The 21,363-nt window shown below is 42.5% G+C and overlaps 1 protein-coding gene across 1 annotated transcript in view; it reads right to left on the reverse strand.

Moving 5' to 3' along the window:
- The window catches only part of SNTB1 (syntrophin beta 1), a 113,389-nt gene that overhangs the window by 32,202 nt on the left and 59,824 nt on the right, over nucleotides 1-21,363 (reverse strand). The window contains exon 3 of the mRNA XM_058039096.1: nucleotides 9,538-9,745. Coding sequence (XP_057895079.1) covers nucleotides 9,538-9,745 — 208 coding nt within the window. The remainder of the gene's footprint in view (nucleotides 1-9,537; nucleotides 9,746-21,363) is intronic.

The following is a 21,363-nucleotide window of genomic DNA, read 5'->3' on the forward strand; positions in this document are numbered from 1 at the left end:
AGTACACTTCTTACAAGGATTTCACCAATACTCAAGCACTTTTGCCACAGTCAAGCCCTGAAATCAAAACTTCAAAATATGCTATTTTACATATGGTACCAGGACGTTCTTTCTTCCTCAGTAACAAAGGGTGTTGAAAATATTATTGATACAACAACTAGACTGCATGAGAAATGTTTCCCTGCAGTCTACAGAGTTGCTGTGTTGCAATATAATTGTCTAATGGCACATTTTTGTAAGGGTTCTCATGGTATTATGAAGTATAATTTTATTTTTACAGGATTTGATAATAAGGTAAAAGGCTGGTATTAACAGTCTTAGGAATTTGTTACATAATCAGAGGTTGAGCATTAAAATTGAACTGGATTTGTAGAGTAGGCACTGAGTTAATGTCTTGCCACACCAAAAATTGTAATGCATGTAACTTTTCCTGCTACACTCCTTCTATCAAAACTCTCTTAATTCTTCTAAAGGTCAATCCCTCTTTCCAACAGAGAACACAACTTCTCCTCAAGATATAGTTGGAAAATCTGTTAATTTCTCTCTGTTAACATAGTTTGGCAAAGCAGCTTTCAAGGCATACATGGCTCCTGCTTGTACCAGCAGTGCCACTCTGCTCTTCCACAGCAGCCCTGCAACATTAACCAGCTCACCTGTCCTAAAAGCACTTGTGGGGGGAGATAGGGCTGCTCTGACTGCAAGCTGAGTGGGTCAGTGTGGTGGAGCAATAATGCAAAAAGAGAGGAAAAAATCCAAATGTTTCCCTCTAAATTAGGGTATTTTTACTAAGAATAGCTCTACTTTTGCCAGAAGTTTTCTCTGGGGATCAGCTGAGGGGCCTGGGGGGAGAAGAAGGGCTGCAAAGCAAAGAGGCTTTTTTATGGCCAGTTCTGCTGCTTTCTGATCTATTTATTCATGTCATTAATCAAAAAGCTGAAATAGGAGTATTGTTATGGTAGAAAAAAACCCCAAAGAAACTATGACTGGGGTGAGAGGAATTCACACTGGGCAAAGCCTGAAGGTCAACACTCCCCCAATGGGCCCCTCCATTCCCCTGAAGGTGATTTTTAACTTCAGGAGACAAAACCAGCAAATGAGAATCAGGTAACTTTGAACAGAGAAAATGCAGCTTGATGGGAACTTAATGCCTGAGAAATCCAGGATTCTCTAAGACAGACAATCCCTTTCTTTTTATGCTCCTAACACGCAGCCTGTAAGCAGAAAAATGCAGAGAAATGAGCAAACAGACAGAGTGCAAGGGCACAGCTCTTGCAAAACAGTGTTTGCCAGCACCCCCACACTGCAGGGCTGTGTGCTCAGGGGGGCCCAGCCCTGGGATGTAAGCATGTCTGCCTGTCCCCTGGCACTGAAGTGGCATCCAGGGGCTGAAGGGTGTCCCCAGCGCTGCTCAGGCTGCGGTCAGTGGGGTCAGTGCTCAGGGCTTTCCTACTGCTCAGATGCCTTTGCCTTGCTCTGTTTCAGCTGAGTTTGCCCCAAACTATTGCCCTAACAGCAGCTTCCTCACCCTGAATAACCACTCCACAGCATCTCCAAATGCCCAGGATGGGCTCCACACCTTCCTCAACGATTGTGCTGCTCTGGTTTCTCCCACCCTGCATCCTACAGCTGGGCAAGAACAGGCTCTCCCCTTTCCTAACCCACCACTGCTGGCACCCCGCTCCAACCTGCACCCCACTCCAATGTGCACCAGTGAGAGGAGGCAGAAACACACTGGGGCAGAAGCAGATCAGTTGTTTTGGCACTTAAGCACTTAATTAAGAGGGCCACCCTCCACTCCCCACTGACAGCAGGGCTGGATATGGGTTCAGAAGAGGTCTCTGCTCCCTATGCAATGTGTTTTGTAAAGGAGGTTCATGTTGCATTTAAATCACATTTGAATACCAAAGAGCATCACTGCCTCCAATTCCTTCACTATCTTTCTTGCACTATTTTCTGTCACAGGCTGAGAGAAAAAAGGAACCTTTTCCCCAGCTTCTGAATAAAGGGGATCAAAGTCTTCCTTCACATCACACCTGTATCTTTGCTGGTTTTTTGTTTTGTTTTTTTTTTTCAAATGAACTGTACTGCAAATATGTTCAAACAGAGACTTTCAAACCTGTACAGCCCCAAAAGGTAACATGACCCAGCACCTGCACAAGGGGAGCTGGACACTTTTGGACAGATCAACAGCAACTGCGAAGGCAAAAGATGAAAAGGCCCAATAACCTAAAAATTTAGCAAAATTTAGGAAGAAAATACCTCAACCACCAAAATCTAAAGCTCCTTGTCTAGCAAAACCCAACCTAGCCAAACAGCAGTTTCAGTTTGGGTCATCTAGAACAAAGAATTAAGTATTCATGCCGTGGCAGACACACTGTGCAAAGAAGCCAGTGCTCAGAACCACATCAGGATGTGCTCCAGACCACACTAGGACATGGTACCACAGCTACCACCCTGTTCTGTTGGAGAATCCAAGAGAAACAGCTCCCACACCTCAGGCAGGCACTGAACCCCCCATTTCCTTTTCCATCCTCTCCCTCCTTTCAAGCCAGAGCCCAGCATTTTCCCTGTCAAGCCCCACCTGGTTTGCTGAGCAGAGATGTGCAGAGCTCTCTGTGCCAGCAGAGCCGTGTGGGTCCTGCCTGGGGCTGCTGTCCCCTGCCTGTGCAGGCAGAGCTGACAGAGCAGCAGCCACACCTCAGGCTCAGAATTCTTCCTGATGCAGGGAGGGAGAAGTTAATTAAACTCTGTGGAGAGGAATGATTATAAAAAGGAACTTTCTCATAATTCCTGGAACACTGATAGACATATGCTGTATTTTTTGGAGAAAGCTAACTCATCTGCAAGGACAGTCAGATCAAGGCTGAGGCAGAGGGAGAGCAGGAGGGATGTGATTACCTCTGCTGGGATCTGACCAGAACTAATCCAGCCCTCATGGGAAGGGCAAGGGGATATGCAGGGCCCAGTTCACACCACAGCTCAACTTCTGCAAGAATAATTTAGTACCTGAAGGCTACCACAGGAACAACAGTGCTCATTCACTATTTAACTGTGCTCTGTAATTATCTGAGGGGTTTTCCTTCACTACAACAACCAACTGTACTGCAGAAATACAGACTTTTGATTTCAGGTCCTTCATGCATTTAGCAACATATTCCTATAATTTTTCATTATTTGCTTATACCTATTCTTCTTTCCAATCCCCTTGCAATGAGCACTTCACTTAATTTTATTATTTGCTCATCTGGGAAGAAATACCATGGGTGTTATAGATAAAGGCAAAGCCTTTAAAACAGCACAGTGAATAAAAAGGCTGTTTTCAGCCTGAGTTTTCCTTACTACAGCCTTTTACTGAATGCACTGAAAGCAATGAGAGAACGAAGGCACTGCTGGTAAAAATGGCCTGTGGAGGAACCTCACTGAAGCTTGGAGAGGAAATTACTCTTCATGCTATTTCAGGTTTACGTCTTTCCTAAGAACAGGCTGATCGTTACCCCAGATAATGAAGACTGTTAATGTAATTAAGAACTCTGTTCTGCTGTTTTACAAAGCAAACAAATAACAATAAGTTCCGGAATTAATAAGCTGCAAGGTTAAGTGACACAGGGCAAAACCAGAATTCTTCATTTGGATATAAGTGTTCCTCAGCAAGTCATTAGCTGGTATTTAAAAGTGCAATTTCTAACTTAGGACACAGAGAAGGTTTTCCATTTGAGGTATGTGTAATCTCTAAAAGGTCAGGTCAATTTTAAGATTATGACCAGATATATATTATCGATACTAGAAATTGCATCCTTCCTTAACCACAAAAAACAGGAGAGCAGGACCAAGCTGCCTCGCTCTTCTTCCTGTATATTATAGGAGGGTAGTATTTCCAAACTTGTCTGTAAATCTCTTCCAAGTTAGGCATTTCAGTAATAGTAACAGTATTTTTAGCAATCAACCATTTTTCAATTTATCTGATTAAATAACATATTTATTTGTACTGAGTTAACACACAATACAACCCAAAGCTTGCTGTAGGCTCAGCCTAAACTTGCACAGATACTTTCCAGGCACAGAAGAGAGACCTGGGGATTAGCAGAACCTGGATTTTATTCCTGAAAATGCTGCTGGTTCAGACTGTGCAGCCCGATGAGGCAGCCACCCCAGAGAAACAGGGACACACTGCCTAATGAAGCAGCAGCTTCCCAATCCCCTCTTCCTTGCCACATGTTCTCATTACTGGTCTTGCACTGGGATTTGCCTCTGTCACAAAGCCTGCAGAAAATTAATGGTGTCCCTCCAAAAGTAATGACTTTTCTACCAGAACTGCCACCACCATGATGGAAGAGCTGGGAGTGCTAAGGGGAACAGTGGCAGCTGCAACCACAGACACAGCCATGCCACATTTTTTAAAATGCTGCCTAGCAGATGCTGTGCTTCATAGGAAGGTGGTTAAAAGTTGGTTACAAATGAATAAAATCAGATAACATTGAACACATGTTAAATAATGGCAAAATGTTTTAACTTTGTGGTGGGCTGGTGGATTTCTCATGCAAAGACATCCTAACCTCACTTTTACAATTTGGAAATCATATAAATTTTTTAAACTAAAGATCTCCATTTCTTTGAAAACTCGTTTGTCTGTGATGAGAACAACAATATGGCTCTGTTGCTGTCTACTTATTTTGCTAACCTGTGAACATGCTTCCTAAGGAAATGGTAACATTTTCATTTCATACTGGGGAAGAAAAATAACCTCAAATACACACTCATGTCATCTGCCTAAATCTTGTTTGGACAGCTTGCACGTCTCACAATTTTCCTGTTATCACTAGCTCCTGTGAATTAGAGTGAGAGCAGGGAGATAAATGTAATACTGCAATATACAGCTCGATACTGAAGATCACTCTGCTGTGACAAGCCTTGCACTCCAGCACTAACACAATGATATGGTTATCTAAGGTTTGAGGAGACTGAACAGCCTGTAATATATTAACACACTTTTCATTTCAGAGATAATGTCAGGAACTGAAAAACAACTCTGGTTCACCATGCTTTGGTTATTTCCCCTCAGGTCTCTTCTCCCCTCTGAAACCCACACAAGATTTGGGGAAGCAGCAACACTCTCACCCTGCACAGGCAGAGCAACATGAACAGGAACCAAGTGCTGGGGTTAAGATCTGGTGAGAAAAGCCCATAAGGTCACTTTTTCTGCAGCTTCAAAAATTAACATTCTGAAAGGCAACTTGCAGGAATTCCTATTTTTAGGTTTCTCAAAGGAGCTTTCAGATAATTTTAAGAAGTCCACTGCCTGTAAGATATTTGACATCCGGAAAGGAGAACAGTCTCTGGCTGCAGAAGTGCTTTTTCTCTCTTCCAAGCCTACATGAAAAGCACCATTGGCACAGTGAGGACAGAGAGAGATGCACAGCTCAGGGTTTTATTTAGTTTTGGGTTTTTCTTAACTGACCCAGCTTGATGCTGGCGCCTGGCTGCAGTTCCAGCTGCCCCTGAAGCCAGTCATGCTTTTGCTTGTGTGGCTGACTGCTGAATTGGCAAAAGCTACCTTCACAAAACCCCTTTTGCCAGAACACCTTTTGTGTTCGCACTGAAGAAGAAAAAAATTTAGATAAAGCTTTTGCCAGCAATAATTTTTTTCTATTGCAGCAAATGTTACAGACTGATAAAATAAACCACCATTTCCTCAGTATTTCAGCTCCTCAGTTCAGAGCAGAATTTGCTCCTCATTAAGAAACTCGGTGGATGGGTAAGTGTAAGGAGAAGAGCAACCATGCCTGTTTCAGCTCCTCTGTAAGTCATGGGATGTGCAGAAGTATTAAAAAGAGGAGGGGAGGAAAGGTGGAGAAGACATTTTTACAAGGATTGAAAGTGTTTCTGGAGGAGCAGAAACAATACAAATTTGGAAAAGCTCCTCAATATAGATGACATTACTAACTTCTTTTTTTTATTTGGTTGCTAAAAGTATCTTTACAGGGAACATTATTAAAAGACAAGACCTGGAAAGATTAATACCCACATGTAACTATTCCCTCATGCTTTGCATGGCTGTTAAATGCACAGGTCTTGCTGAAGGGAAAAGACAAATACAGGAAACACAAAGTGATGAGGAGTGCACACACATCACAAACCAGCGCTTGGTATTTCTCTTAGTTACAGAGAAGTTTTAGACACTGGTGACTAATACAACTCCCTAATCCTTGGTCAGCTTTAGAAACCTTCCTCATAAGGCCAAGGTCAGGACAAGGCTACTTCCTCAATAACAGAGGGAAGATGGCATCTCTAATGATTGCTTCTGGCTGTTTTTCTCCTTGCCTGTAAGAAGGCCACAGAGAACATTTGCTTTCTTAAAGTGATGCAGAGCTCTCTATTTCCCAGCAGACAGACCCTCACTGGCCACCAGGAACCTGAAGGTGGAATTGCAAAATGGAAGTTTCAGGTTGAAAACCACAAGTTTAGTGCTTTCCTCACAGGGAAGTTCAGTTAAGGTGGTAGAATCCTGTTAGCATGCAATGGCTTAATATCTTAGACAACCTACTATTTATTTTAATGTTACCCACCTGAGGGAGGCTCCCCTAATGAATCTATTTTTGTAATGTCATGTAAGTTGAAGTTTAGAGCTAAGTTTAGAGCAGAGTCATATAAAAAATATCAAACCAGGAAATAGCTTAATTGAAGCTCAGAGTAATCACAGCAAATTACAGTGAAATTTCCATGGGATTACATTTTGCATTCCCCAAACAAGCAGAGGAATTCAGCTCACAGTCTTCCCAATTTGCTGAGAATTCACTTTAAGGATTTGCTATGTAAGTAATATAATAAAAGCTGTCTCCAAAGTTACAGTCTAAGATGCTTTTGTGACCCTGTGGGAAGCCCATGCTGGACTGGTGGCCCTGTGGAGAGAGGAGCCCCCCCTGGAGCAGGCAGGGCCTGTGATGGAGCAGCTTGTGAGGAACTGCTCCCGTGGGAAGGACTCCTGTTGGAGAAGTTCCTGGAGGACTGGCTCCTCTCCTGTGGGAGGGACCCCACCCTGGAACAGGGGGACAGAGCGAGGAGTCCTCCCCTGAGGAGGAAGGAGCAGCAGCGACAAGATGTGATGAACTGACACAGCCCCATTCTGGTCCACTTGTGCCACAGGGAGGGGAGAAAGGTAGAGAAAACCACAAGGGAAGAAGGGAGGGGCAGGGGAAAGGGTTTTTTAAGATTTGGTTTTATTTTCTTATTACCTTACTCTGGTTGTTTAGTTATAAATTCAATTACTTTTTCCCCAAGTTGAGTCTGTTTAGTCCATGATGGTATTTGGTGAATTATATTTCCCTACCCTTATCTCAAGTCACAAGCCTTTTGTTTTCTCTCTCCAGTCCAGCTGAAGAGGGGGAGTGATACAGCAGCTTTGGTGGGCACCTGGCATCCAGGCAGAGTCAAAGAACCACACTGCTATTCACAGGGACTTCCTCAAATCACTGCAGGGTTCAATCTCTTCCCACTAACAAACCCAAGTTTTTTCACAAGGAGCATCTCTGGTCTGTGTGTCCCTCAGCTGCCTTGACCACCTCCTCTGAAACAATGCACAAACAGCTGGCATATACACAGTATATGCAGGTTATCTCTCTCATCCAGGCTGTACAGCCCACAGTCCAGAAAGAATAAAGAGGATTTCACATCACATTTTGCCACATGTAGGGATTTTCTCTACTTTTCAACAGGTCTCCAACATGAGAGAAAGGTGGGAACTTTTGACATCACTCTGTTACCACTGCACAGTTCTGGATGGTTTTTAGTGAAAAAAGCAAGTTGCCTTTTCAGTAACAATGTCACTGCAAATCTCTCAAGGCTAACTCTTGGTAACAGCCACCATAAATACACTGGAACATGCACAGAGCCAAGCATGACCCTAACAAAGGCAAAACAAGTTCTACCACTAAATTTAGAAAGACCTCAAAATGGTCCATATTGAGTAATACAAAATAAGATTTCAGCCCATAAGGGGAAAGAGAAAAGAAGAAAAAAAAAGAAAAGAAAAAAGGAAAAAGAGAGAAGAGAGAAGCATTTGATTGGGATATTGTGTATTAACTGTAAGAAGAGGAAATTCATAAACCAGGAGCCATGTGTCCACTTAAGATGATCTGTGGATATTATACTTACAAGATCTCTATGACCTACTACAGAACAGTCACCCTTTCAGAGGAAAGCATTTTGCAACAGGAAAAGCCCCTTATGTTCAGCTTTTTATAAGTAAGAAATACAAAAAGGAAAACAAAATTAAAGATCCCATGGCTGTACAGTTTAATACTGCTAAAATTTACTTACCAATCCTTTGGTGTTTTAATCCCAAATTATTCCCCCAAACTTCTACATTTTCTACAGCACTAAGCAAAAGAGTTTTGCTGTTGTCCCCACTCAGTGAGCTTGGAGGGAGGGACAGGAAAAGCTACAAAATCTGCCTGAAAGGCTTGGCAATCTTTGTGTCACTGCAAGTGGTGTAGAGTGACCCATGTTTTGCTAAAAATTAATAGCGTGCCTTTTTAAAGGGCACTAGATAGAAATACAGCACCTGTGCCTGTGGATTCCATATTTTCATCTACAAAATCCCAAAAAGAGATCAAACATACAGTATTTTTTTCAGGGCAGTTACAGTCAGTTTTGCACGTCTGTGCTGGATGCACAGGTGGAAAGGGCAGTGAGCACACAGCGACATCTTTCCACACCCCCAGCTGGAGGGGCAGAGATGCTCTGAATGGCTGCCCAGGCAGCAGATGGATGGGAATTGTTTCTAGGCACAATTCAAACACTGCTACCATAGCAAATCCACACTCACCAGTTATCAATGCCTAAAACGAATTCTGAGACTACTGATTTAAAATCAGATAATCTAATGCTGATACCACCCCTGTGCTTTCATGGGTTGTCTCTCCACAGGTCAACAGATCCCAAACTACTCTCGAACAGAACACCAGCTTTTCTCTGGGCATGAAACATTTTAAGACTCAAACTTTGAAAGATGGGCAAGAGTTGCAATTGCAAGCCCAGGCTGATAGGATGCTCAGCTCAAATGCAGGCTTACAATTCAACAATCTCCCAGCCTTTCTGGGAAGCTCCAGATCATGCCCAGCTCCAGAGGCCAGGCACAGCAGAGGGGTGATCCATGGACCAAGTAAGTACTTCCCAAGCTGGGAGTCAAAGGTGACAACTCATATACATGATGGGAGCTGTAAAAGCAAGTGAACTCAAGGGCTGGTGTCACTTTTTGTGACTCATGTCCCATCCTTGAACTTGATACGAGACTTTTTGATCTCCCAGGAAAGTCTTTGTTAATTGGCATGTAGAAGCAAAGACTTCTGGGGACATAACAGTTTTCTGCTTGATTTTTTAAAGCACAAAAATTGGCACGTTAAGAAAAGAAAGGTCTTCAAGGAAAGGTAAATCAAACCCCAGAATCTCATTTAGTCTCTCTACTTCCAGACAAGGCTGAATTCAGGAACAGAGAATAAGATATAGAGAGCTTAGAAATGAAAATAAGAGTGTTTCCATTACCTTTTCTGCAAGCCAGCCTAGATGCCTAATCTCTCGACTTCCAGCAATCCCTGTTTTACCCAGCTGGTCTCTGACCTCTGCAATCACCCTGGGGATGAGCTCATTGACACTGGAGTGGATGGCATTGAACCAGGCCTGGGCTGTGGCTGAATCCTTACTCCTGAGCACCACGGTGTGCTTGGCATCAGGTGAATGAACTTCAATAATTCTAGAAAAATGGGGGGAAAAACATTATGTTCATTCATATACTAATAGGCAGCTACATTTATTACCTCATTTAGTGAATGCAATGAGTTAAATTGGATACTAATATTGAGACCTAGCACTAAAAACTTACCTTTAAAACATCTGAACAGAGTAGGATCATCTTAACTGAAGCCAGGTCTCTACTGGCATTATGATAACATCCTTGAGAATGGGATTTGCCAGTGCTGATGCAACCCCTCATACAGCATGTCCATAGAGTTTAGAATATAAATTCACTGACACGGACACTGCCCAGAACCACAGACTGCATGGAAGGTGACTGTGGAGAAGCCAGGGATAAGCTGCTGCTTTCCTTAGCTGGTTATCATGGCACAACCAGAGTTTTACAGTATGTTTTATTTTATCCATGCAGAGATAAATGAAAATCATCCCCATCCCAAACAGAGGGATTTTCCTAGGATTGCTCTGTGGTTTCAGTGATACCACTACACATTAACACAGGCCTGGCACAGCTGGCTTTCTCCAGGATCTACCAGCATCCTCAGTGCTCCATTTAGAGCCTGCTAACAGTGGCTACAAGAAAGTGCTAACAACAATCATATGATTGCTGCTGGCAGGCACCTTTCACAGATTTTCAAACTCCTGTAGAAGGAAATGAGTTCTGTTTCAAAGAAAACATTCCTACTGGACTATCCTGTGGTTTCCACTGCGGTTTGAAAATTACAACTGAACACAGTTTTCAGGAAAATGAATCCTGTTCATTGTGGTAATGGGACCCGTGCCAACACCTTTGCTAACAACAACAACAAAAGTGCTTTGACAGGCAGCTGCAGCTATTTCAGCTCTGTTCTTAGTGAAGTTATTAGTTATTAATGGGGCTTTGTGTGCTCTTTATAGCTTTGTGGGCCATTTTACTTGAACACCTGGTAAATAACCCACAAAGTAATAGCCTGTTTTATCTTTATGTAGCAACTATGAAACAAAGCCCTGGTCATTGCCCATCACTCAACTCTGTATCACATTTGTGCTTTTTTATTATAAAAGTACAGTGACAGCCCCAAATGCTACCCTCCCAAATTCAACCTGGGATCAGAGCCTAAGCATGTACTTCTGTCCTGTGTATGCCTGCCCAGGCTCTGGGACACACAATGACTCCTTTCTGCAGCAGAAAATTAATTAGTTCAGTGGAATTTATTCAGGTTGAAGTTCAAAACAGACTGTAATGCAAATATTTGTTGTGCAATTACAAAATCCAGCAATCGGGAGCTTAACTAACAATTAAGAGGTTTTAATTATTTGGTTAAACCAGAGCAGAATCCAGAACAGAGGGTGACTGGATCTGCACAGCTCTCTGGGGCTCAGAGAGGAAGGATCCCTGGTTTCATGCCTGTCCATTTTGAGAAGGGGAGGTTTCCACGTAGACACTGTTCTAAATATAGAAAAGGTCATGATTTTCCAAACTCAGCAGCTGAACTGTTCAGGGTCCTAAATCACTGGATAGCTTAAGAAGTGGTTTGATTTTTCAGGAAGCACTGAGCCAACACAGTAATGCATGTTTCCTCAGTAAAGCTGCTGCAGTTCAGCACTATCTGAAAATTAATGTTCTTATTTAGCCACCCCAGGATGCACCAAATTTTCAGTTTCAAGTACCAAAGTAAAATTCCTTGATACATGATGGCAGTCTTGTGAACTAGAAAACTGTATTTATAGACATGTTCCAAATCACACTCCCATTTTTTCTGAACTGCTAGAAACAGCCATCTCCTTCATGGTTAGGATTTAGCCATTTGTGTCCACAGATCATTACAATCATGCACAGCCACCATACTCCAGTCCGTCTTTCCATCACAAACACAGCTCTCCCACTGCTGAGTCCCACTGTGACTCTGAACTGCAGCTGGAGTGTGTTCTTGTAGGCAGCCACCACCAAAAACAAGCTAGACAGGCTTGGATTTTCAAAATACATTGTGGTAATCAGTGAAATGTTGCTTATTACTTACAGAACAGTTTTTGGCAGGAGATCTTACAGTATTTCACAAATGAGGTCAGTGACAGCATCCTCATTTCAACAACAAAAAAAAGGAAAAGCGAAGAACCCAGACAAGGCAGGGAACAGGCCAGGAGCAGCAATCAGGATTTTCAGTCCTCTGTCTCCCATTTTAATACTTCTTTTAAAAACATAAATTATTTGGACAACATAGCAGTACTGTGCTGCATTTGAAAAATGTTAACACACCCTACAGATTGTGTGAAACAATGCTCTTTACAAAGCCTGTGGTTTCTACAGGGGACTTCCACCTACAAACTCGCTGCACATCATGCAGTAAACAAAGTGCTGAACACAGACTCTGAAGACTCAGAAGAAAGTGCTGCTTTTCTGCTACAAAGGAACAGCAAAAAATTTGTGTGACTTCTTTATAAGTTAGAGTTGTAGCAGGTTTTGACTTAAAAATAAATTATTGAGAGCTGAAAGAGCTTGCAAATGGCAACTTATTTACCTCTAGTTTGTAAATTCTTCCTTCAAACAAGTGGATTAACATACAAGCAGGTATTTTAGTACTCTGGCCTTCATTAAAGTGCATTTGCCTTGATGGGACTATTTAAGTATTTCTACAAGAGTTCTATCCCCTAAAATAATGAACATTTAGACAGTTGTCAACAGTTGTGTATAAGGGGTTCTAAACCATGCATATTCTTTCTAATATCTACATATTCAAATGTGATACCAAAGTCTAAATTCTAGTAAACATATGCATACACACATACTGAGCCATGCTTGCAAAAATACTCATCCCTCAGTGACTTGTAATGGAGCTAGTTTGGGAATGCTTGTCCAAAGTCACCAAAGTGTGATGCTGATGCACCACAATTGCAGAAAGTCTTCCTTGTTCCATGAGCTGAGTAACAAGATGACTGGACAATACTACTGACACTTCTCAAAACTCAGTTCAATACAGGATGCTGCTTTGACCATGCTGAAAATTATTCTTAAATTATTATTTATCCACAGCACTTTTCCACTCCCAGAAATACATCTGCAGGCATCATTCCTCAGCAACACCCCAAAGTCTAAATCCTCAACTGACTCAATTCTGCTACTGGTGATTATTGTAAGATCTAGACTAGAAAACCTTAGGAAATCAAGCTTGCAGATTTCCACCAAAAACCCAGGACTCCTGTCTCCACAGTCAACTGGGATGGAGATAATAAAATAAACTTCCAATCTTCCCGGAAGCCCATGGGCTCTGACTGCAATCAGATGCTGAAAGTGCTGCATCCCTATAAACTCTTTCCTTTTCTGCCTTTCAGCCCACGCTGCTTTGATTCACCAGTCCAAATGGATGATGCTTTCTGTACAGCAGCTGACTGATGGCATTTCCATACTTTCTGAAAAGAAGAAAATACCAGTGACCTTAGTAAACTCCAAGACTAAGGCACTTAAATGCTTCCAGCAGTCTAGCCATTATAGTTTTGATTTGTTCCTTGCTAAACTGACCACCTCTTACTGACTTCTGTTTATCTGCAGTTCAGTGATAAAGTTCCCTTAATTCCCCACTGAATTGAAATATTTAGGGCAATGCCACAGCTGTGTTTATTCTCACACTCCACCACAGTTATGTAAATACTGCATATGGAGCTGTTTCTGATAAAGCCCATACCAACCCAAAGGAATTATATGTTAGCTCTAGATGCCTGCCAAGATGCGCGGCATCTCTCCAGCTTGGCAATGCATATGAATGATATCACATTTTCTCAGAGATCATTTGGCAAACCTTATAATAAAAGAGTAATTTTCTCTCTCCTTCTCAAAGACCCTCAGTGAGCTGAGGAGTGTTTCCAGCATCCCCTTCTCCACCCGCAGAACACGGGGGTGACACAAAACCCAGTGCTTCCAAATGCTGCAGCCTGGCACGTAAGAGGAAAACTCCCTTCCTCTTCTCATCAGATTTTCTACTTCACAGAGGATCAGAAGGAGTTGAAAGCAAATGTTTGGAAGACCATACTCATTCCACTTTTGATAAAGCTTCTTTCTGTAGGAGTGTTCATTATCTAAGAAATACCTTTTATCAAAACTCTTGAGAGTACTTCTGCCACCATTACTGGCTCAGGACCAAATCAGGCACTGAGTTACACTTCATGACTCTTCCTGGGTCAGATTATGTACTCAGTAACTGATTAAAGTGTGGGGTAAATCCCTTGAAGTTAATGATAAGCTGGAGCCAGAGTTATTCAAGTCCATCACACTACTTTGATTTTGCACTGGCACAGAGAGGAACAAAACAGTCTGTCACTGACTTTGCAAACTTAAAGATGAATCAAAGGCCAAACTGTTCACTCTGCACTTCTCCTCTATCACTGTCTGCACATGAAACCACAGTAAATAATTTTGGTTTTTCTGAGTATACAAACATAGGAACCTTTCCAGGAAATGGGGGGATTTAGAAGAACACAACCTGTTTTATATTTGAAAAGTTGTAGGTTTTGTTATAAAATAAATTTTGAAAAACTGTTAAGGTTCTTTTGAATTCTATGTGCTGCATCAGGAGATGAACCAGGAACAGAATACATTAAAATTAAGCAATGGAAACTTTGGACTTAGTCTGCAAGGAAAATATTCCAGAGAGAGACTGTTAGGCTTGCAGTGAATTCCCCAGCATACTCTCTGAAGAAGCATCTTCATTTGATGAACCTAAATGGAAGTGAAAGCAATTTTACCAAGCAAGCACTGCTTGGTAACCAAGTGGAATTTTTCTATGTGAAAGGCTCTCAGTCCCCTTGCTGTAAGAAGAGTATTTGCTGTATTAACAGTTACTTGGTGACTTTCAGCTTACAGTGCTACAAACGATGTAGATACTTTCCTGGGAGCTGGACTAGACTGATGTCCAACCAGAGGGTGTATATATCACTAATGAGCTGTCACAGTTGATTTCATTTCCATTTGCTACCAGCTGGGCTTTAATACAAGGGATATCAGAGGAGTTGTGCCACATGCAAGTAAAAAAAGGATTTGGTTCTGCAAGGGACTTGCTCACACCACTGCATGCAGATGCTGACCAACCTGCAGAGACATCACAGACTGCCTTCTCCACCCAGAGCAACCACAAAAGTAATTGAATAGTTTTTAAATGTATATGAATATTAAGGAGCAGGACTCTTACACCACAGTGCCCAAAAAAATCTCTTCTATTTTATTTTCTTGATTTTTTCTTTTATATTCTGGTTTTAATTTTACTGAATATTGGTAATCCAGGAATAAAGAGTTCAGCCTTCTTCACAGCAGAATCAGCATGAAACAATGGCAAAAGTGCTGTTCCAAGGAGCAGTTGGGGTAAATTATTTGGGGAAAAAACCCACAAACAGCATTATTTCATAGAGACGTCAGGAATTTAATTTAACTTTAGAAGATGCTGAAATTTTGAGAGCAGAAGATGTGATTGGTATATTCAATACACTGACCAGAGCTCCCTGAAGCAAACTCAAGGCAGCAGCAGCAAAGCAAACCTTCAGCAGCTGGAGCTGCATCTGGGCTTGGCAAAGAGCATATAGCTGCAGCTGGTAACAGTGGGAAATGCCCCCTTCAAATTGAGAAGAGGGTGGAGGGTCTCATGCTGCTGCATAAGTTCACGGGTTTGGAGATGGATTAATGTCTTGTGAAAGGAATGCCACTCTTGTTGTTAGGAAATGCTGTAGTAGGACCCAGGGGAAAGAAGAGGATGTGATCCACAAGTGCAGGTGAAAACTGATATGGAAACAGGGAAAATTAGTAGGGCTGTTGACAGATCAGCTCTGTCTTGTAGATGAGTTGTCACAGAAGGAAGTCTTGCTGGAAGACAGAAATGGCAGGTGTGCCTTATCTAGCAGGGTATGTCTCAATGTCTCATTATGTTATAGATCTATTTTTTGACTTCCATGATCAAGAATTCCAGGGATCACTGCTTACTTGCCAAGTGAAGCAAAACCAAAGCCAAACAACCATGACTGCAAAGCCACAAATTCCTTCTGGATCAATTACTGGCCTCTGAGAGCTGTAGGAGGAGGCCTCACCTGGGAGCCAGTGTCCCAGAGATACTGCCAGCTTCTCTGGGGACAGTGTGCATGGGTCATCTCCTGACACTTTCACAACTGGCAGTAGACCCATCTTCCCACTGAATAGACATGGAGTCTGATGGAAAAGCTGTGTGTAAGTGATGAGAAGAAGCAGCAACTTCAGCAAAACTGTTACTACAGTAAAAGAGGAATTTCCATCAGCAGAAACACAGGAGAAAGCAAGCTAGAAGTGAGCAGAAGGTATTATTAAAATAGCAAAGTATTCACACACAACCTAAGCACTAAGGACCAGCCTCAGGATGTATCAACACTGAGCTGGGGCACCTCTGATGGCAGCCCAGCACCAGGGCTCACACCGTGATTGCCATTTGCTGCCATTCCCCTGGCTACACGAGGTGCAAGAGAAAGCAGATGTAAATACACCAGCTGAAAATCCTGCTCCTTAATCAATGGCAGATCAGGCCAGACCAGAGCTGTGAGACTGAAATCCAATTTGCAGATGGGCTGGTAGGGGAGGGAAAGGCCAGCACTGAGCACAGGACAACAGCCAGGCAGGAAAAAGAGCCTTGAGGGTGTCAGTGTCTCCAAGCCATAACACAAGGACTGTGGGGACTGGGAGCATAGCAGGAAACTGAAACCCTTGCACATCAACATTATTTCTTTGGGACATCTCAGGGTCTTTAAACTGCTCTTCAACATTATTTAGCAGAAGCTTGGGTGTCAGCACTTATATACCTTTACATACAGATGCACATAAAAACATGATTAACTATTTGTTCTCCTCTTCCCTGCAGCACTCCCACTGCTCTTCCTTTCCCTTTACTCTGTGACACATTTCTTGGAGCATCTCTCTTTCTACACCTTCTCAGAGTTTTGGTTTTTTTCTTTTTTACAAAAGTTTTTGTTAAGTAAAGTCTGCTGCAGTCTTCACTCTCTGGGCTTGTTGCTCTGCCTTGCTGGTTGGCTTCTTCTTTAATCACTTTTTCTTAATTTGTGCTCCTCTCTTCCCTCCATCCATTTCCCAAGGCAGTTCCTTTTTTTCCTGTTTCCCTTCACCTGATTATTTTCCAGTTCCTTTGCTCTTTTTTCCATTTCTCAGCTCAACCCTCTACAGCTGAAGCTGATTGGAAAAATCCAAATTCTTTGACTTTTTCAAAATTCCCCTAACTGAAGCAATGGCTGAAAGAAACCCAAAATACAACACAAAACCCCACCAGCATACGGTGGTTTTTTTTCATTATTTAAATATTTTCACAGGAAATAAAGACTTTGATTAAAAACTTGTTAATCAAATATCCAGCTAAAAGCTTTCTTCCAGCCTTAGTTACTGCCACCTCCTCATCACTCACATCCTTCCTCACCACCCAACTCACAGGGACACATTTTATTCCTGTCAGGTCATGTTCAGTCCAGCTCACACATACACACAGATATCCATAAAGTTTTATTTACAATCACATATATGCATGCATGCACAGACACTGCTTTTGAGTTACACGTGCAAGAGATTTACCCATTCCTATTAGATTTATACTGGAGATGGGAAGGACACCAGGAGCTCACCTGTATGGCCCAGAAGGATGGGGAAGGGAGAAAAGATTCTTTTTTTTTTTTTTTTTCAAGAAAATGAGACATGCCTAGTCCCAAATTCACCAGGACCTGCAGAGATCAGACACAACATGCTGTAACAATCCAGTTCTACACTGGTATCTCAAGCACCCTGCAGGAAAACTCACGGGTTTCCACTGTGTCCCCAGATCCTGGCACATCTCCCAGTAATTCAGCTCTCAAACCATTATCCAGAGACTACAGCAGTCTTTAGGACATTAGAAACCTATTTTAACAGGACTTAACAGAACAAGAATTTAATAATGAAAAAGAAAGTAATGAAGTTCATTTTAGTTTCATGATTTGTCTTGAAAAGGCAAAAATGCTCATCTTTATGGGAGGGATAGTCCTACAGAAGTGTATTATCTCAGTGGCCTTTCAAGAAAGATGAGAAAAAAACTGTGGCTAACAGAAAAGCTGGTATGACCCAGACTAAAACTGTTTGGCTTGTGGGGAGTTTCACAAATTATAGAAAACAACTATTTCACATAATGAAAAACAAATTTAGAAATCACTATTTCTGTCTAGAAGCTTCAAAGCTCCAGCTCCTACAGGTTTAGAAAACTTCCCCTGATCAAGATAGATGACTGCAGCTTGCAAAATGCACCAGCAACTGCAGGGCTGCCCAAAAAGCAGATGATGTAGATGGCAGAGAACTGTCAGACAACAAATTATAGAACCATTAATTATCAAATCTAGCAGTTAATGGATTATTAATTGCAGCAGTTAATGACTTGCCCCCAAAACACTGTTATGAGAGAAAAAATGCAAAGTTACAGTGCCTCATGAGGCAACCCTAGCCCTGAATGCAGTGACCCTGGCTACTGAGAAGGGTCACAGCCATGCAGGGTATTGAGGAGGAAAAGGAGGCCTTCCCCATGACCCACCCCACAACTCCACTCCTGCTGTCCATACCCCAAATTCTTCCCTCTCCTACTCTCAGAGTACTAAAGAGGATGCAGCCAATGCCTTTTTAACTGAATTACCTAAGTTCTCTCAGCTTGAAAGAGGCAACAGTAGACAAACTCAGGTGCTGCTTACTTGTTCATCTCTTCCCATAAAGAGCAGGTTTTGTAAGCAGATCAGCAGTTACAGAACAGGAACACAACAAGACACATCCAGCTTCACACAAAAGCTGGATTTGAATCCATTACAGTAAAATAGTTGGAAGCTAAGGTTAAAAACACATGTTCATCATGACTTTAAATTCACAGCCTTTTGTGGGCCAGGCTGTAACAGATCAAGCACACTGTAATAGCACAACAGGGTGATTTAAGGATGAGGGGAGAGTCAACCAGAGTTTCACCCTGATTATCGGCACTTTTGTTCTTTTCTGGATTTGAATTATACTCTTTCAAGTTGCTTTACTTTAATGTTGGATTGTTGATATAGTAATCTAAGGAGATAATAAACACAGCCCACCAGGAAAAAAAACCCAAATGCTAACAAAAATTCTTGATATAAATCAGACTGACTCAAGCATGCTCAATGACTTCTTCAAAGGACTTATTGATATTCATACAGTACAACATGTCTGTACCAATAATGATAATTAACTGCTATGTGCCTTTCATCCAAGGAGCTCAAGCTGTAGCTCACAACAACACTATGAATTAAGTATGGTCTGTGCATTTCACAGAGGCTCTACAGCCAGAGAGCAGCTCAATAACAACACAGGGAGCAAAGCACAAATTCCTTGAGGAGATGTGGAGGACAACTTTTAATACTGGTAATGCACCCATTCTGTATCTTTATCCATGCTCTATCCCCCATGCAGACATAAATTCTTTGTCCTTCCTTGCCTACCTACAACATATAGGAACAGAAAAAAGGCCCCAGTTTCCTAAACCAGAGCCCAGTCCAGCTAAATCTGTACTGTGCACTAGGGAAATAAATTCCCACCTCCCCAGGAAGCCCTACAGAGCTGTGGATGTCCACCCAGGAGTGACACAGCTCCAGCGTGTCAGCATTGCCAGCACAGTGCTGGAAATGGGCATCGCCTCCTTCCTCCTTGGTGCAGGGCTCAGCCTTTGCCCAGCACTAACCCCACCTGGGCTTGCTGCTGCCAGTGCCACTGACTATGCTCAGGGCTGTCAAACCACCTCCTAAGAGGCAGGAAACAAGGGATGTGTGGCCTGTGCTCTCCAAGAGTGGCTGTAACTCATCTCTGGTCACTCTGTGGCACAGCCCTGCCCTCTGTGGCACAGCCCTGCCCTCTGTGAGCCCCAAACTTAAGTGACTCAGGGAAACCATTCCCCCAACAGCAGAGAAAACCCCAGGCTGCAAGGGTGCACCCCTAAGGCACACTGCTCTTGGAGGAGAATCTGCACATCAGAGCCTGCTGATAGCTGGCAGAACCAAGGCATGGTCCTGTTCACCAAACAGGAGAGAGGCAGGCTGGGGGCATGAGCCAGACCATGTTTTCATCAAGGAGATATCCAGAACCTTCTCTACTGCCTAATACTTGCCTCCCTATCCCCTCAGTTCCCCTTAAATTATATAAGCAGGAACTCAAAGAGGTACAGGAGCTGCTTGGTCTTTCATTCCCTCACCTACTTCAAGATGTTTGTCTTTTTACTGCATTTTTACAATCTTCTGCTTATGCCTAATATTTGTTGTGAGCATTCATGACTCAAGTTTTTTTTGATGCAAGGACTTGTTTCTACTATGTCATATTAAATCTGTTTGAAATTCAGTTTTTTCTTTAAAAAAGCTTAAACTGTTGTTTTCATGTCTTATTGTAACAAAAGTAAATACATGCAAATTCACTAGAATTTGTTTTATATTTAAGATTTTGAAACGTCATTTTAGAATCTTACTGCTATTTCATGCTGCATAAGTTACTTATACACCAACTACAGTTCAAAATGTTAAATCTCACTGACACTATTACTGTGCTTTACTGACATTGTTGTTATTAAATAATGTAAGAAGAAATTATTATTTAAAAATGTGTGCAAAAGGAAGTTTGGGGAGCAATGGCTTCACAACAGATATTGGGAATACTTCATTCAATGAATCAGTATTTCCCAATGCAAAAAAAAAAAAACAAAAAAAAACTCAAACAAAAACACCTCAAAGTAGTGAAGCTGCTTGAATCTATTGCTGCCCTTGGAGTAAATGTCTCAGTCTGTCCTGTTCTGCACTTGCTTGATGTCTTGGGAAGCTCAGGCAATTCCCAAATGCAGCTCACTGTGCAGAGTCCAGAATGAATAGATACCAGCCAGTTCCTCTGCCATCTTGTAGTAGGTCAACCCTGAATCCCAGGCACCCAGCAAAGTTACTCTATCACTCCCCTCCACTAGTGGAGAGGGGACAGAAAATATAACAAGTTCCTAAGCTGAGATAAAGACCAGGAGCAATCACTCACCAAATACTATCACAGACAAAACAGGCTCCAACTTCAAGAAATTAATTGAATGCATTACTTACAAAATAACTGAGATTACTGAGAAAATAAATCTTAAAAACACCTTCTCCCCCCCACCCCCTTCCTTCCCAGGCTCTCCAGTGGCACAAGGAGACAGGGAATGGGGGCTGCACAGTTCATCACAGGTTGTTTCTGCTGCTGCTCAGGGACAGGAGTCCTTCCCTTGCTCCAGTGTGGGGCTCCTCTCATGCAGTCCTTCATGAACTTCTCCAATGTGAGTCCATCCCATGGGCTGCAGATCTTCATGAACTGCTCCAGTGTGGCTCCCTTTCCACAGGGTGCAGTCCTTCAGGATCAGGCTGTTCCTGCATGGATCCCCCACGGGGTCACAAGTCCTGCCACCAAACCTGCTCCAGGATGGGCTCCTCTCTCCACAGGTCCCTGCCAGGAACCTGCTTCAGCACAGATTTCCCACACAACAGATTTCCCATAACAGACTGTTTTGGGCATCCACCTGCTCTGGCACTGGCTCCTCCACGGGCTGCAGGTGGGTCTCTGCATCTCTGTGATCCTCCCCGAGCTGCAGGTGGGTC

Source organism: Melospiza georgiana, chromosome 1, assembly GCF_028018845.1.
Source record: "Melospiza georgiana isolate bMelGeo1 chromosome 1, bMelGeo1.pri, whole genome shotgun sequence".
NCBI lineage: Eukaryota > Metazoa > Chordata > Aves > Passeriformes > Passerellidae > Melospiza > Melospiza georgiana.